Raw genomic sequence first — 17,321 nt, 5'->3', positions numbered from 1 at the left:
AGTAAGCCTAGACTGTCTTCTCTGAAACTAGTACTGAAATATGTATAGAAAATTTCAGAGATCCAAGTTCCCAGACCAAGGGAATAGACAAAAAAACAAAAACTTAACATCTAATTCGTGTCTATTATTGTGTCTCACAAGGTGAAGAGGAAAAAATTGCTAATTCTTCATTTTGAATCCAGTTGAACCTTCAAACTACCTGGAGAAGAAATGGCAGGAGATGGGACAGCCCAGAGATGGGACCACACACAAATCAGCCTTCAGAATTACTCCTACATGTGGAACATCAATAACTTTCGTTTTTTTGTGGAGGAAAGGACAGAAATCATTAGAAGCCCAACTTTCTCAACAGAAGCCAATGGCAAATGGTGTTTGACAGTAAACCCGAACGGATTCGATGAAGTAAGTGCAGATTACCTGTCAGTTACCCTAGTTTTGCTCAGCTGTCTAAAGAGTCATGTTTGGGCAAAGTTCCAGTTCTGGATCATAAGCGCCGAAGGAGAGAAAACACAAACTATGAGGAGCCCAAGAGCCATTAGGTTTGTGCCAGGCCGTTGCTGTGGATTCAAAAAGTACATCCTTCGAGATTTCCTCTTTTCCAATGCGCCTCGTCTTCTCCCAGATGACAAGCTCAGCCTGCTCTGCACTGTGAGGGTTTTCGAGGAATCCTTTAGAATCTCTCACCAGAACAGGAAGCCAGAGATTCAAGTTCCCAGATGCACATTGGCAGATGAGCTAGGAGAGCTGTGGGAGAATTCCCAGTTCACAGACTGCTCCCTGGTGGTAGCTGGTCAGGAATTCCGGGCTCACAAGGCCATCTTAGCAGCTCGCTCTCCAGTTTTCAGAGCCATGTTTCAGCATGACATGGAGGAGAGCAGAAAGAACCGCGTTGAGATCCCTGACCTGGAGCCACAAGTCTTCAAGTCAATGATGGGCTTCATTTACACCGGGAAGGCACCAGACCTGGACAGCATGGCAGATACATTGCTGGCAGCTGCGGACAAGTATTGCCTGGGGCGTTTGAAGGTCATGTGTGAGGATGCCCTTTGCAGAGACCTCTCTGTGGAGAATGCTGCCCACACTCTCTTCCTGGCTGACCTCCACAGCTCAGGGCAGCTGAAAACCCAGGCACTGGATTTCATTACAGCTCATGCTTCTGAGGTCTCTGAGACCTCAGGCTGGAAGAAAATGGTGGGCTCCTATCCCCATTTAGTGGCTGAAGCATACCGTTCCTTGGCTTCTGCTCATCTCCCTTTCTTGGAGCCCCCTTTCAAACGCTTGAAGCAATCCTAGGACCTGGTCAACCTTGTCCTATACCTGTAACCCAGAAGCAGCAGCCAGTGTTGTTACCAATGACACCTGGGTAGACAGTGTGATGTGTGGTGCATTTTCAGTGGAACTGGGGAATGATAGCATGGTGGCTCAGGGTATTATAATACAGCACTTATGAGTTGATTGTCCGGTTAAGGGAGGAGAAGCGCTGAACTATGTTGTACACGATCCTGTTACTGTCCTCATTTGATTTTTGTCATTGAGTTGGAAACTGGAATTCATTTTATTTGCTGACCCCAAGCACGATACAACAGGGTTTCTTTGGAGAAACCTGTCTGGAATGGACTGAGCAGAACTTGTGGTCAAGGACTCTGGAAAGGAGAAAACAAACATGAATATTTGATTAGAAGAGAAGTGGAAGAGAATGAAGACATTTTTTCTCCTAACTCAGTGTGTGGGCTAAAGAGATGACTCAGTTTCAATACCAATTGTTGCTCTTGCAGAGGGCCCTTGTTCAGTCCTCCTCTTGTCTCCATGGGCACATCCATCTCTGTAGACAATACCTACCTAAATAAAATATCAAATGAATAAAAATTTTAAAATCAGTTTGTGGATTCCAGTGGTGTTTCTGTTTGAAGAATCCCATTTTAGTCCATCCAGCTCTGCTCATCTGTGGAAGTTTGTGCAGGGTCTTACTGACACACTCATACAATAACTGTATATAATAATACCTACCGAAATTCTGTTACACTCATAGATTGCTGTCTAGACCAATGGACATCAGTTATGCTTTCTCTAGCAGCTGATGCAAGCAAATACTGAGATCCACAGCCAAACATTAGGCAGAGCTCAGGGAATCTCCAGGAACAGGGGAAAGCAGGATTGTAGGAGGGATCAAAGACATCAGGTGAACAGAGCCCACACCTTCATCTAAACAGAGCTCATTTTGTCTCCCAGAGACCGAAGAGGCAATCACACAGCCTTCATGGGTCTGTATTAAGTCCTCTGCATGTAGGCTGTGGTTGTTTAGCTCAGTGTTTAGTGGAACTCATAAGAGGAGGAGTACAAGGACTCTTGACCTGTTTGTCTGATTTGGGAACTTTTTCTTTTTTCTGGGTTGACTTCTCTAGCCTTGATATGAGGGTTTGTGACTACTATTGTTACATGTTAGTACGTTGTGTTCAGTTGATAACCCCAGGAAACCTGTGCTTTTCTGAAGGGAAATAGGGAAGTAGTACATCTCTGTGGAGGGAAGGAGGGGAGACTATGGACAGCTGGAATTGTATGAAGGAAGAAAACATAAAAACAAATAAGGAAATAAGGACAAATTAGAAAGGCATTTGGGGGAGAAGTATTTGGACAGATCTGCAAAGGAGAAAAGAATGTGAAGATCTTTGTCCTTTGTAAATTCCCATGAAAGGTGCTTCAGGCAGAGGAGGAGGTCAATAATTAATTAGATACGATGATCCATACCATGGACTGTCAGACTCTTTCCCAAGTCAGTTTTGGTATTACCCCATGGGCCCATGATCACAGTAGCCATTGTAGCTGAGATGGGGGTTATCCTTGAGATCAACAACATAGATATCCCATCATCAAGACTGACCTGGTTACACCTGCTGCTGAATGCCAGATCTGCCAAAAGCAAAGACCAACACAGAGACCCAGAGATGTCACATTCCCCAGGCTAACCATCCAACAAAGTCATGACAGGATGACTACATTGGACCTCTTTCTCCATGGAATGGACAATGCTTCATCCTTACTGTAGCAGATTGTTATTCTAGATATAGATTTGCATTTCCCACCTGTAATGATTTTACCAAAACTACCACACAGGAACTAACAGAATGTCTTTTCAACCATCATGTTATTCCACATGGTATTGCTTCTGACCAAGATTAAATTCACAGACAGATAGGTGAACCTGTGGCCCACAATCATGGAATCCACTGGTTTGCACAGGTTCACCAACATCCTGAAGCTTCTCTCCTGAGGTTTAGAAGACACTGTTATGTAGCCAATGATGTAACAGCAACCTAGAGGGCTAGAGTAATATTCTCCAGGAGGCACATTTCTCCATAACCCAGATCCATGGGTCCCAGGCATCAGGTGTTAGAAAAGGAAATAGGACCACTCACTATCACCCCTAGTGACCTCTTGGGGAAAAAGTTTGCTTTCTCTTTACATGACCTTAAGTTTTTTGCTTGGAAATTTTGATTCCAGTGTGATTGGTGGTTTGTGGCTTTGCTCCTGACTGGAGCTACAACAAACAGATCATTGAACTGGAAGCTCAGACTTCTCCCAAGCCACTTTGGGCTTCAGATGTCCTTAATCCAAGGCCAAGAAGGAAAAAAACAGTGTTAGGAGGGGTGAATGACCAAGTTTGAGGAAAAAGGATCAACTGAGGAACTAGCAAGGTGAGGCTGGCTGTGGCTTGTTCTGCTTCTCTGATCTTCCAGCATTCACCCCAATAACTGGCCTCAGGTTTGATTCATTAATAAGACTATTTAAGATTCGTGCTACAGACCAGGTCCATGAAGAAAGCAGAGATTACCAGTCAGTTTACTTAGTGTAGCTCAGCTGTCCAATGATCCAAGTTTGAACAAAGCCTCAGACTTCAGAGGTGCCATGGACCTAGATAGCCTTCAGCAGCAGTCAGGGCTCAGATGTCCCCATGGACCTGGGTGGCAGCCCCTGTATGTAGATTTATGTCTGTTTCTTCCATTCAGTTTATGCCAATACCACACTCTTTTATTACCATTGCTTTGAAGTACAACATGAAGTCAGGAATGGTGAGACCTACAGGAGTTCTTTTATTGTTCAGGAATGTTTTAGCTATCCAATGCTTTTTGTATTTTCTTTTTTTTTCATTATAAATATTTTTATTTTATAATTTAATTTTAAATATCATCCAGGGATTCCCCTGTCCTCCCTCCTCCCACCCCCAGACTTACCCCCAACCCACCCCCCATTGCAACCTCCTCCAAGGCAAGCTCTCCCCTGGGAAGTCAGCCCAGCCTGGTAGATTAAGTTGAGGCAGGTCAAAGGCAGAAAGTTATTTAAGGCATGAAGACCAGAAACTAGAAGCATTTGGTTGGTTAAGCTTTTAGACTTTGAGCAGCACAGTTCAGCTGAGATTCATTCTGGATGAGGACTGAGAGGCTTCCAGTCTGAGGAAACAGGATCAGCTGAGGAATTGGCAAGGTGAGGTGGCTGTGGCTTGTTCTGCTTCTCTGATCTTCCAGCATTCACCCAAATACATTGCTCTAGGTTTGATTTTTTTTAATTTTTTAATTTAATTTTTTTTTTATTTTGCAATACAATTCACTTCTACATAACAGCCACGGATTCCCTTGTCCTCCCCCCTCCTGCCCCCCTCAGCTTCTCCCCAGCACACCCCCCATTCCCACCTCCTCCAGGGCAAAGCCTCCCCCATGGACTGAGATCAACCTGGTAGACTCAGTCCAGGTAGGTCCAGTCCCCTCCTCCCAGGCTGAGCCAAGCGACCCTGCATAGGCCCCAGGTTTCAAACAGCCAACTCATGCAATGAGCACAGGACCCGGTCCCACTGCCTGGATGCCTCCCAAACATATCAAGCCAATCAACTGTCTCACCATTCAGAGGGCCTGATCCAGTTGGAGACCTCTCGGCCATTGGTTCATAGTTCATGTGTTTCCGTTTGTTTGGCTATTTGTCTCTGTGCTTTATCCGACCTTGGTCTCAACAATTCTCGCTCATATAAACCCTCTTCTTTCTTGCTAATTGGACTCCCAGAGCTCCACCCGGGGCCTAGCCATGGATCTCTGCATCCAGATCCCTTAGTCGTTGGATGGTGTTTCTAGAACGACAATTAGGGTATTGGGCATCCCATCACCAGAGTAGGTCAGTTTGGGCTGTATCTCGACCATTGCCAGCAGTCTGTTGTGGGGGTATGTTTGTGGATTTCTTTGGGCCTCTCTAGCACTTTGCTTCTTCCTATTCTCATGTGGTCTTCATTTACCATGGTCTCCTATTCCTTGTTCTCCCTCTCTGTTGTTGAATCAGCTGGGATCCAGGTTTGATTTTATTAATAAGACCATTTAAGATTCATGCTTCATCTTGGGCCCAATGTTTGTGGTATGAATTAATGAAAAAACTGCTTTCCTGTGGCCTTGCAGGCCCCTGCTCAGACCTGAGCTATACTCGGCCGGTTGTGGTGGTGCACTAGTAGGATTTACTGAAGGAGGCAGAGGCAGGAGGATCCCGAGTTTGAGGCTGGCCTAGGAGGCTTTGGCTGGGGCCTAGGCACAAACGGTGGCAGCTGTGGGACTATGGAGGCATCGGCTGCTGCTCCAAGTTGCTAGCTTCTTCTTATCAGGGACAAGGAGAGAATCTCTAGTTAGTGGAAAAATACAGACAGGGAACTAGATCATCTTACAGTCAGGTTGTCTAGCAACAGGACATTGAGTCAGAGCCCTTGACCCTTTCACCCTGTAAACATCCTATACAAACATCCTGTTAGCTTGCCCCACCTTATGCAGATGACAGCTTCTTGCTCCCCCCACCCTGCAGGAACTATATAAACCTTCTTGGAGAAAAATAAAGTTGCACCTTGATCAGAATCTTGACTTGGTGTATTTCCTTGTATCTCCTGTCCCTATCATTCCATCCTTAGGGTGGTCAAGAACCCGTTGAAGCCCTGCAGGCAGGGCAACTGGCACCCAATGTGGATGAAACCATCTCTTGAGGATTCAGAACGTTGTCTCCCGGAGGAAAGACCAAAGCCTTGGTGAAGTTGTTGGATCCCCCTGAAATCGCCCGCTTCAGGATGCGATTCCAGAGGAGAGTGGAGACGACACAGGTAAGAAAGTGACAAGCCATGGGACAGGCAACTTCGTCACAAGGTTTATTTATTTCTGGCCTAAATGAGCCCCTCAAGATACAAGGAACTAGGGTAAAGAAAAAAAGACCTTAAAGCCTTTGTTGATTATTGATGACATTCTTAGGGTATATAAACATTCCCCTGACATACAAGAGCTTATTAATATAGGAAAAAAAATCTTCAAAGAAGCCTTTTGCTCCCCCTCTACACCCGAGCGCTTTTTGGTCCGCCTTCGGTCTGTCCCTCGGTTCACAACCTGTGCTGTATGGAAGAGGGGATGCTCACGACTTTTAAACCTAAGAATCCCCAGGAGTCCGCTCCTGCCCATCTTTATCCCTCTCTTAACAATTTTACCTCTAACTTCCCTCTAGACCCTGCTGAGGAGTCCTCCCTAGAGGGTTGGTCTGAGGGTAGTGGTGTTTACAACTAATTGATCACAACCAATTACAGATTTCTTTTTTCTTCTCCACTCCCACTACTTCACTTGAAAGGCCGTCCTCAAAAACTTGGATGCTAAAGAAACTTCACTGCATCTTCCCCTATGATACAAATGCAGCACAGACAAAATTCCCTCCCCGCCGAGAGACTGTTCGGGCAGACAAAAACAAAAGTACCTTCATTAAACACTTGGCCTTTGAAAATACAAACGCTGCCTGCCAGGAACTAGGGCTTGGGGTAGCTACTGGTGCTTTCAGGATTTGCTAAGGCAACCATGAGTCCCCTGGGTGGCTAGAGGGGACGGGGGACATTTTGTCTCTGGATGGGCAGTCGCCTGGTGTGCAGGATGGGGGGTGTCTCTGAGATCATGTTTCTACTCCATCAGAGTAAGGCCATTCTGGAAGGGATGGTGGTGGAGGATCACAAAGTGTAGGAGGTGTTGGCGATGTTTTGTCTTCATGGGGGGGGATCTGGCCTTGGAGGTGGTTCCCGGGACTGGGGTGCTGGCGGGGATGCTTGCTGTCGTGGAGGGTCGGGTCTTGGTGGCACTGGGGGGATGGGAGCTTTTGGGGTGTGGAGGGTGGAGGGGAGGGACTTTCCAGATTGTGGGCTCCTTCATTCATGGGGAGAGAGTCACAGGGGCCGGCAGGGGGAGGGGGAGTCTGACAGGGCAAGCAGCCTTCTGATTCTCATGATGTGGGGTAGGAGAACATTCAGCATTAACACCATTGCTGATCATCACAGAAAGACTAAGTCCTGTTAATGGTGTCATAAAAGAGATAAACTCTGCTCCCAGGTGGTTGCCGGAATGCCTGGTTAGAGCTGTAAATATACCTGATCTGCCCAGAACAGATAGCCCCTCTCCTGAGGAAACAACTTCTTTTTCTGTTTCAAATGCTGTCCCTCTGGCAAGCCCTCCAGGCTGTTGTCCTCACCCACAGCAACCCCCACCAGCCCTTTAGCTCTGTTATCATTCTGCTCCACCCTTTTATGAAAAGAATGGCTGTTGATTTAGCTTATGTAGTATGTGGGTCACCAACTTCCGTTCTCTTTCCTTGGAGTTCCATTGGCTGAGCTCTAGCAAGCATGTCAGTTAGAATGGCACGTGAAAAAAAAAAAGATGGGAAAATGTATTACTGATTAATAATGCTGTGTTGGCTTTTCAGAGTTCCTGTGGGGGGACAATGGGAACTTTACAACAAACTGTGTTTGAGACCTTTTACACAGCACACAGGTCCCATAGTCAATCATGTTCTGAGCTGAGCAGGGACACTGCTTGTCACAAATCCAGTCTGACAGCAGGGGTCATGTTTCCAAGGGCAGTGCTGAATTTTCATCCAAAGTGTCAGAAAGGCTTGTTGGCCTTGGTATCACAGGGGGTCATAACTAATTCCTAGATCTCTAGGAACAGAAGCCGTACTGAGACGACTGCCTTGACAGGAGTCTGTTACTCCCATCACCTAGCAGTCCTTCTGGGGGTTGGAGCAGCAGGAACAGGCACAGGAATTGCCTCTCTGGTCCTGTCCAACCAACATTACTCTGAGCTTTGACTGTCCATAGACGAGGATATTGCCCAATTTGAACAGGGAATTTCTGCCCTCAAGTCATCCCTTTCCTCCCTAGCTGAGGTAGTTTTACAGAACAGGAGAGGCCTGGATCTCCTCTTTCTACAACAGGGTGGCCTTTGTACTGGGCTCAAAGAGAAATGTTGCTTCTTTACAGACAATACTGGGGTAGTCAGGGACAGTATGGTAAAGGTTAAAAAAAAAAAGGAGAACAAGAGCTTGATGGTTCTAGAATTGGTTTTCCAACTTCCCTTGGCTAATGACCATTCTTCCTTCCCTCCTAGGACCTGTTGTAGGCCTGCTCCTGGTCCTTGCCTTTGGGCCATGGGCACTTTCCTGGCTCACTCGGTTCATCTGAAGCCAAATAACAGACCTGCCAGCCAGGCAGATCCAGGTTCATTGCCACTGCTTTGATATGCAGGACTCCAGGATTGAAATTTCCCCTGACGAGAGATGCCCCACACAGACCCCTTCACTCGAGGGAGGCTGCACCTGTGTGTGGGAAAAAGGCTCAATCAAGGCATGATTGGAGTGCAGCTGGGACTGTACAGGCTGGGGACCATGGTACCCCAAAATCCCGAGAGCCCGGATTATATGCCCTGTTGCACAGCGGTTGGGCAGTAGCAGCCTTGCGCTTACCCATTTCCGCTCCCTCAAAAAACTGCAGGGTCCATTGATTCCTGCACTATGGGAACGCCTGTGGTGCTTGAGTCTGGAGAGACTTTCCCTCTCGGACCTTTTTTCACAACCTTTAGAGGGATAGGGCCTCTGTAATCCTCCATGCAAAGCCTCTTTCAGAGCCCTCCTTTTAGACCATTTGAACCTGGTTTATGTTGGCCCTTAGATTTATTACTAAGAAGGGGGAGATGTCAGGGACAAGGACAGAATCTCTAGTTAGTGGAAAAATACAGACCCCCATAAGACAGGGATCTAGATCATCTTACAGTCAGGTTGCCTAGCAACAGGACATTGAGTCAGAGCCCTTGACCCTTTCACCCTGTAAACATCCTATACAAACATCCTGTTAGCTTGCCCCACCTTATGCAGATGACAGCTTCTTGCTCCCCCCACCCTGCAGGAACGATATGAACCTTCCTGGAGAAAAATGAAGTTGCACTTTGATCAGAATCTTGACTTGGTGTATTTCCTTGTATCTCCTGTCCCTATCATTCCATCCTTAGGGTGGTCGAGAACCCATTGTAGCCCTGCAGGCCGGGCACTTTTCATCCTGTTGGTGACTGCGGAGGTGCTGCTACCTTGGGCAAAGGGTTTACTGCTGCTTGTTCAGAGAAGAATTGCCAGGACCATAGTGTTACAAGAAAGCATCAGCAAAGGTCAGTTTGGAAAAATTTGGCAAGACACATGGTGGTTGAAATTGCTGTGAAGATTTTCTCTTCTAGGGAAGAACATTCATGGTTCCAAGAGACAGACATTTATCAGAATGTGATTGCTCCAAACTATGGAGGAGGCACACACACACACACACACACACACACACACACACACACACACACACACACAAAGACTGCAGGGAACCATGACCATGACTAACAGCAACTTTGAAATCTTCAAAAGGATGATGGGACCCCACAAAGATGATTCCACATGGACTATGGTAAAGCCATTAAGCTAATTAACACCACAGAGAGACTGACTTTGGACTACAAACTGCTCAGGACAATTTTGAGATGGCTAGCTGAGATGATCCAGATTCACAGACTACTTGAACAAGGACTTGAAACAAGCCCTGCACTATCTCATTATGCAGTGACTGGACAAATGATATAGGACTTAACAATTAACCCAAAAATTTTCTTTTCAAGATTTCCTAAAGATGTCTTCACCCCCCAGAAAGCAGGAAGCAATTTTAAGAAAATGACACTCACATTCCCAAGAGATGGGATGGGAGGTTTTGGGTTGATTAATGAGTCTTGGATATTGTCATTGTTTACAATGGTTGGTTACAAGTTGTTAATTGTTAATGGTCAGGAAAAAAGCTGAACATGGAAATTAGATTCAGAGTTTTTGTTTAAGAAAAAAGCAAAAAGAAAGAAGAGAATATAGATATGAGGTAGATCATTGACTCTACTTTGAAAAAAAAGATAAAGAAATAATAGGAAAGATGGGTAGATCACTGAATCTACTGTAAAAAGAAAAAGGGGAAGATAAAAAATGACAAAAGGTAGACTACTGAATGTATTATGAAAAGAAAAAAGATAGAATATGGACATGATAAGATAAAAAGGTCAATTATTGAATCTACATTTAAAAAGGAACTACTTGTTTTAAATAGGATAAGCAATGAAATTTTTTGTCTGTGTTTATCAAATATTACTGGACTGGACATTGTCAATATATATAATGGAGTTTTTAATCAGAATCTGTCAAATGTTAGTGGACTAGACATTGTTAATATAACTCTTGACTGTATATATTGTATATACTTATTAGATAGTTTTTCTTGTATTAGTTATAAGCTTTTTTTAATTTTAGACACAAAAAAGGGGAAATGTGGTAGTATTGTGTTCCCTGAAATATTGTGCACTCTAATAAACTTATCTGGGGTCAGAGGCAGAACAGCCACAATATTAAACATAGAGGTTAGGAAGTGCTAACACACGTCTTTAATCTTTGCATTCCAGAGGCAGAGATCTACCTGGATCTCGGTGTGTTGAAGGATACAGCCAAGCTTGGTGTCTTATGCCTTTAATCCCAAAAAGTGAGCCATTAATCCCAGGGAGTGATGGTAGAAGGCAGAAAGATATATGAGGCATGAAGACCAGAAACTAGAAGCATTTGGTTGGTTAAGCTTTTAGGCTTTGAGCAGCACAGTTCAGCTGAGATTCATTCTGGATGAGGACTGAGAGGCTTCCAGTCTGAGGGACTAGGATCAGCTGAGGAATTGGCTTCAGTGTTTTTGATCTTAGCCATTCTGACAGGTGTAAGATGGTATCTCAGAGTCGATTTGATTTGCATTTCTCCAATGATTAAGGATGTTGAGCAATTCCTTAAATGTCGTTCAGCCATTTGAGATTCTTCCTTTGAAAATTCTCTGTTTAGCACTATAGCCCATTTTTTAATTGGACTGTTGGGTATTTTGATGTCTAATTTCTTGAGTTCTTTATATATTCTGGATATCAGACCTCTGTCAGTAGTGGGGTTGGTGAAGAACTTTTCCCATTCTGTAGCCTGTCTTTTTGTCTTGTTGACCATGTCCTTTGCCCTACAAAAGCTTCTCAGTTTCAAGCGGTCCCATTTATTAATTGTTTCTCTCAGTGTCTGTGCAATGATGTTATATTTAGGAAGTGATTTCCAATGCCAACGTGTTCAAGACTACTTCCTACTTTCTCTTCTATCAGGTTCAGAGTAATTTGGATTTATGTTGAGGTCTTTGATCCACTTGACTTAAGTTTTGTGCACTTAACAAACAGATATAGATCTATTTGCAGCCTTCTACATGTTGACATCCAGTTATGCCAGCACCATTTGTTGAAGATGCTTTCTTTTTTCCATTGTACAGTTTTGGCTTCTTTGTCGAAAATCATATGTTCATAGGTGTGCGGATTAATGTCAGGGTCTTCAGTTCGATTCCATTGGTCCACATGTCTGTTTTTATGCCAGTACCAAGCTGTTTTTAATACTGTAACTCTATAGTAGAGCTTGAAGTCAGGGACCATGATGCCTCCAGAGGTTGTTTTATTGTACAGGAGTGTTTTGGTTATCCTGAGTTTTTTGTTTTTCTATATGAAGTTGAGTATTGCTCTTTCCAGGTCTGTGAAGAATTGTGTTGGGATTTTGATGGGGATTGCATTGAATCTGTAAATTGCTTTTGGTAAGATTGTCGTTTTTACTATGTTAATCCTCTACCTATCCATGAGCATGCGAGATCTTTCCATTTTCTGATATCTTCTTCAGTTTCTTTTTTCAGGGACTTAAAGTTCTTGTCATACAGGTCCTTCGCTGGCTTAGTTAGAGTTATCCCAAGGTATTTTATATCATTTGTGGCTATTGTAAAGATTGATGTTTCTCTGATTTCTTTCTCAACCCATTTGTCATTTGTATATATTAGGACTACTGGTTTTTTTAATTAATCTTGTATCCTGCTACGTTACTGAAGGTGTTTATAAGCTGTATGAGTTCCTTGGTTGAATTTATGGGGTCACATATGTACGTTATCATGTCATCTGCAAATAATGAAAACTTGACTTCTTCCTTTCCAATTTGTATCCCCTTGATCTCCTTTTCTTGTCTTATTGCTCTGGCTAGAACTTCAAGTACTATGTTGAATAAGTATGGGGAGAGCGAACAGCCTTGTCTTGGTCCTGATTTTAGTGGAATTGCTTTGAGTTTCTCTCCATTTTCTTTGATGTTGGCTGTTGGCTTGCTGTAAATTGCCTCTATTATGTTTAGGTATGTTCCCTTTATTCCTGATCACTCCAAGACTTTATCATGAAGGGGTGCTGGATTTTGTCAAAGGCCTTTTCAGCATCTAGTGAGATGATCATGTGGTTTTTTTCTTTGAGTTTGTTTATATGGTGTATTACATTGACAGACTTTTGTATGTTCAACCACCCTTGCATTTCTGGGATGAAGCCTACTTGATCATATTTTATTTGTACTGAAATGTAATTTTATTTGTATGTTAATAAATAAAGTTTCCTGGGGGTCAAGAGGTAATAGCAAGCCATAGCAGAGCTGGGCGTTCATGGCTCATGCCTTTAGTCCCAGCACTTGGTAGGCAGAGCTAGGTAGATCTCTGTGTGGTCAAGGACACAGCCAGCATTGGAGACACATGCCTTTAATCTCAATATCAACCATAGAAGATCTGGAGGTCTATACAAACAGGCAGTGATGAGGCAGTCATGTGGTTGGGTTGACGACCAATGAGAAGGCAGAACAGAAAGTCTATACAAAGACAAACACTCAGGAAGTAGGTCTCTCTTGGCTGAAGAGGCTAGCTGCAGCAGACGGGTAAGGCTCTTAGCTCTGATCTCTTGGCTTTCTTCTTTGCATTGGTTCTGTGTTTCTTATTTAATAAGATGGTTGGTTACATCTACTTTTGGTGCCAAATGTGACTAGAATCCACTAAAAACTGCTTGACTTGGCTTGGTGGCAGGTCCGGTTTCCCGCATGGGCAGCCGGCTCTCTGGCCCAGGCCCAGGTCGGCTTGGCCTCAGGTCGGACTGACCATAGCCCCAAGTGATAAGCTGAAGCTCAAGCTACTTGCTTAAAGCCGGTGCTACAAACAACTCAGGCCTGCCCTGCTGAACAGGGCCCCTGCTTGTAAAGCTAACACATGAGGTCGGAGCTTAAGGAAGCCAGAGCCAAGGCTTGACTCGGCTCAGTAGGAAACACGTGGCTGGATTTAAGCTTTGGCCAGAACTTCTGGCTATGCTTTCTTGCGTTCTCTCTCTTCTCTCTCTCTCTCTCTCTCTCTCTCTCTCTCTCTCTCTCTCTCTCTCTCTTCTTTCTCCCTCTCTCTCTTTCTCTCTCTCTCTCTCTTTCCCTCTCTCTCTCTGGATTCACACCTCGGAAACTAGGTGGCTGTTTTGAAATTCCCTCCAATTTCTACTGTTCTATGCAGACTTGGTAAGTCACTTAACATATCAGATATTTTAAAGAAAACTATTTAAAAGAGAAATTTTTTCCACATTAAAAAATGGGTTTTATGTGTACATTGGAAAAAAATTGGGCTTTGTTTGAAATTTTAGGTAGTTTGACAATGGAAGAACTATATGAGAAGATTAATGTTGATAGAGTTATGCAGTTTATTACTATGCTTATCCTTATTTTACTATTTAAAAAGATAATCAATTTAAGTGCCAGGATAACAGTTTTAGAAAAACTTGTTAAACCTGTAAATATTCAGAAAGAAGAAATTAACAGTGAAATTGTTTCAAGATTGGATCATAAGGTTACAGAAAGAAAGCCTGTTTTCACACAGTCACCCTTAATTTATTCAGTAACCATACAGCAGGTGCCTAATCAAATGACTACACAAAATATTTGGGCTCCAATTGAAATGTTGGATTTAGGAAGGTTTAAGGAGGCAATAGTATCTTATGGCATGCATTCCCCATATGTAAAGCAAATGTTAAACTCTTGTTCAACATATAATAGGAGCTGGCACAGGCTGTTCTGGAACCCAGTCAAAGGCTCCAGTGGCGGAGGCTGGCCCCCAGCTCCCATCTTGCCCTGGACTTCCCTTCTGGAGCACAGGTGAGTGCCCTAGCAGGGCCCAAACCCCATCCCTGGGCACCAGCCACTCTGGTGAAGATGTGCCCAACTTGGCCCCAGGTTCTGGCCACCAGGCAGGTTCTCTTCAAGCCCCACCAGGAAGGATCCCCTTCTCCATGTCACCTGGCAAACCCTGCAATCTCCATGCCCTGCCCCCACGCCCACCTGCCCGAGCCCCCAGCCTCTTTCTGAGACTTAGATGCCGGCCCCCAGCTCCCATCTTGCCCTGGACTTCCCTTCTGGAGCACAGACCCCAGCCACTTCCTGAGACTTAGAGGCCGGCCTCAGCTCCATTCCTGCCCTGGACTTCCCTTCTGGAGGACAGAGAGAGAGAGAGAGAGAGAGAGAGAGAGAGAGAGAGAGAAGACCTCCCATCCTGCCCTGGACTTCCCTTCTAGACAATAGCTCCCATCCTGCCCCGGACATCCAATTTGAACAAGAGAGCTCCCATCTAGACAAGAGAGAGAGACTTCCTGAATCTGTCAGCCCTGTCTGAACCAAGTGTGTGGATAAGACCAAGAACGAACGACAAGGAGATGGGCAGACGTCAAGGCAGAAACACATACAACAAAATGAATAGCAATACAGCATCACCAGGACCTAGCCCTCCTCCAACACCTAGACGTGAACATCAGAAATTGGAAGAATCAGAAAAAAACAGCCTTATGAATGACATCATGAAGAAGCTAGAGTCTTGTGTAGAGGAAAAGACAAAAATATGTGAAGAACACTGTAAACAACTAGAGGAAAGGGCAAACAAATTAGAAGAAATCGATAAAGTCCTGGAAGAAAACAATAAAGTACTGAAAGAAAATCAAGAAAAATCAATGAAACAAATGAAGGAAACAGTCCAAGACCTGAAAAGGGAAATAGAAAAAATGAAGAAGACACAAACAGAGGGAATGCTGGAAATAGAAAATCTGAGTAAACGATTGGGAACTTCAGATGCAAATATAATCAACAGAATGCAAGAGATGGAAGAGAGACTCTCTGGTGTTGAAGATACAGTAGAAGAAATAGATTCATTAGTCAAAGAAAACACTAAAGCCAACAAAGTCATGAACCAAAATGTCCAAGAAATTTGGGACACCATGAAAAGACCAAACCTACAAACAATAGGGGTAGAAGAAGGAGAAGAATAACAACTCAAGGGCACAGAAAATATACTCAACAAGATCATAGAAGAAAACTTTCCCAACTTAAAGAAGGAAATGCCTATGAAGATACAAGAAGCCTATAGAACACCAAACAGACTAGACCCCCCCAAAAAGTCCCCTCACACATAATAATTAAACAACTAAATGTACAGAATAAAGAAAGAATATTAAGAGCAGCAAAGGAAAAAGGCTAAGGGACATATAAAGGCAAACCCATCAGAATAACACCCAATTTCTCAATGGAGACTTTGAAAGCCAGAAGGACCTGGACAGATGTAATGCAGACACTAAGAGACCATGGATGCCAGCCTAGGCTAATATACCCAGCAAAACTTTCAATCATCATAGATGGAGTTAACAAGACATTCCATGACAAAGCCAGATTTAAACAATACTTATCCACAAACCCAGCCCTACAGAAAGCACTAGAAGGAAAATTCCAACCTAAGGAAGTCAGATACACCCTCGAAAACACAGGCAATAGATAAAGCCACAGCAGTAAACCCCAAAGAAGAGAAGTACACACACATCACCACCAAAAAATAAAAGGAATGAACAATCACTGGTCATTAATATCCCTCAATATCAATGGACTTAAATCACCTTTAAAGAGACACAGGCTTACAGAATGGATACGAAAGCAGGACCCATCTTTCTGCTGCATACAAGAAACACATCTCAAATTCAAAGATAGACACTACCTAAAAATAAAAGGCTGGAAAAAGACTTTCCAATCAAACGGTCTTAAGAAACAAGCGGGTGTAGCCATCCTGATATCCAGCAAAATAGACTTCAAACTAAAATCAATCAAAAGAGATCAAGAAGGGCATTACATACTCATCACAGGAAAGATCCACCAAGATGAAGTCTCAATTCTGAACATTTATGTCCCAAACACAAGGGCACCCACATATGTAAAAGAAACATTAATAAAGCTTAAATCACATATAAAACCCCACACATTAATAGTGGGAGACCTCAACACCCCACTTTCACCACTGGACAGATCTCCCAAATCGAAACTTAACAGAGAAATAAAGGACTTAATTGATGTCATGACTCAAATGGACTTAATCGATATCTACAGAACATTCCATCCTAATAAAAAAGAATATACCTTCTTCTCAGCACCCCATGGAACCTTCTCTAAAATCGACCACATACTTGGCCACAAAACAAATCTAAACAGATACAAAACAATTGGAATAACCTCCTGTGTTCTATCAGACCACCATGGTCTAAAGTTGGATTTCAACAACAACAAAAACTACAGAAAACCTACAATCTCATGGAAACTGAACAATACCCAACTGAATTACCAATGGGTTAAGGAAGAAATAAAGAAAGAAATTAAAGACTTCCTAGAGATCAATGAAAATGAAGACACCACATATCCAAACCTATGGGACACTATGAAAGCAGTGCTAAGAGGGAAATTCATAGCACTAAATGCCCACATAAATAAGTTGGAGAAATCTCACACTAGTGACTTAACAGCACACCTGAAAGCTCTAGAACAGGAAGAAGCAAAGTCTCCCAGGAAAAATAGATGCCAGGAAATTATCAAAGTGAGAGCTGAAATCAATAAAATAGAAACAAAGAGAACAATACAAAAAATTAGTGAAACAAAGAGTTGGTTCTTTGAGAAAATCAACAAGATAGACAAGCCCTTATCCAAACTAACCAAAAGACAGAGAGAGAGAGCATCCAAATCAACAAAATCAGAAATGAAAAGGGGGACATAACAACAGACACTGAGGAAATCCAGAGAATCATCAGGTCATACTT

General features: G+C 43.5%; 1 protein-coding gene across 1 annotated transcript; it reads left to right on the top strand.

The window, feature by feature from the left end:
• Positions 1-210: 210 nt before the first annotated feature.
• LOC131902533 (speckle-type POZ protein-like) lies at positions 211-1,293 on the top strand. Its single transcript, XM_059253561.1, has one exon. It carries the CDS (start codon positions 211-213, stop codon positions 1,291-1,293), a length of 1,083 nt encoding a protein of 360 aa, XP_059109544.1.
• Positions 1,294-17,321: the final 16,028 nt, after the last annotated feature.

This window comes from Peromyscus eremicus, chromosome 1 (genome assembly GCF_949786415.1).
Source record: "Peromyscus eremicus chromosome 1, PerEre_H2_v1, whole genome shotgun sequence".
NCBI lineage: Eukaryota > Metazoa > Chordata > Mammalia > Rodentia > Cricetidae > Peromyscus > Peromyscus eremicus.
The sequence above is the reverse complement of the archived record's forward strand: the minus strand, read 5'-3'. Positions and strand labels throughout refer to the sequence as shown.

What these genes read in the sequence shown, in the direction of transcription:
- LOC131902533 (XM_059253561.1), top strand. Translation starts at nt 211, where the DNA reads ATGGCAGGAGATGGGACAGCCCAGAGATGGGACCACACACAAATCAGC.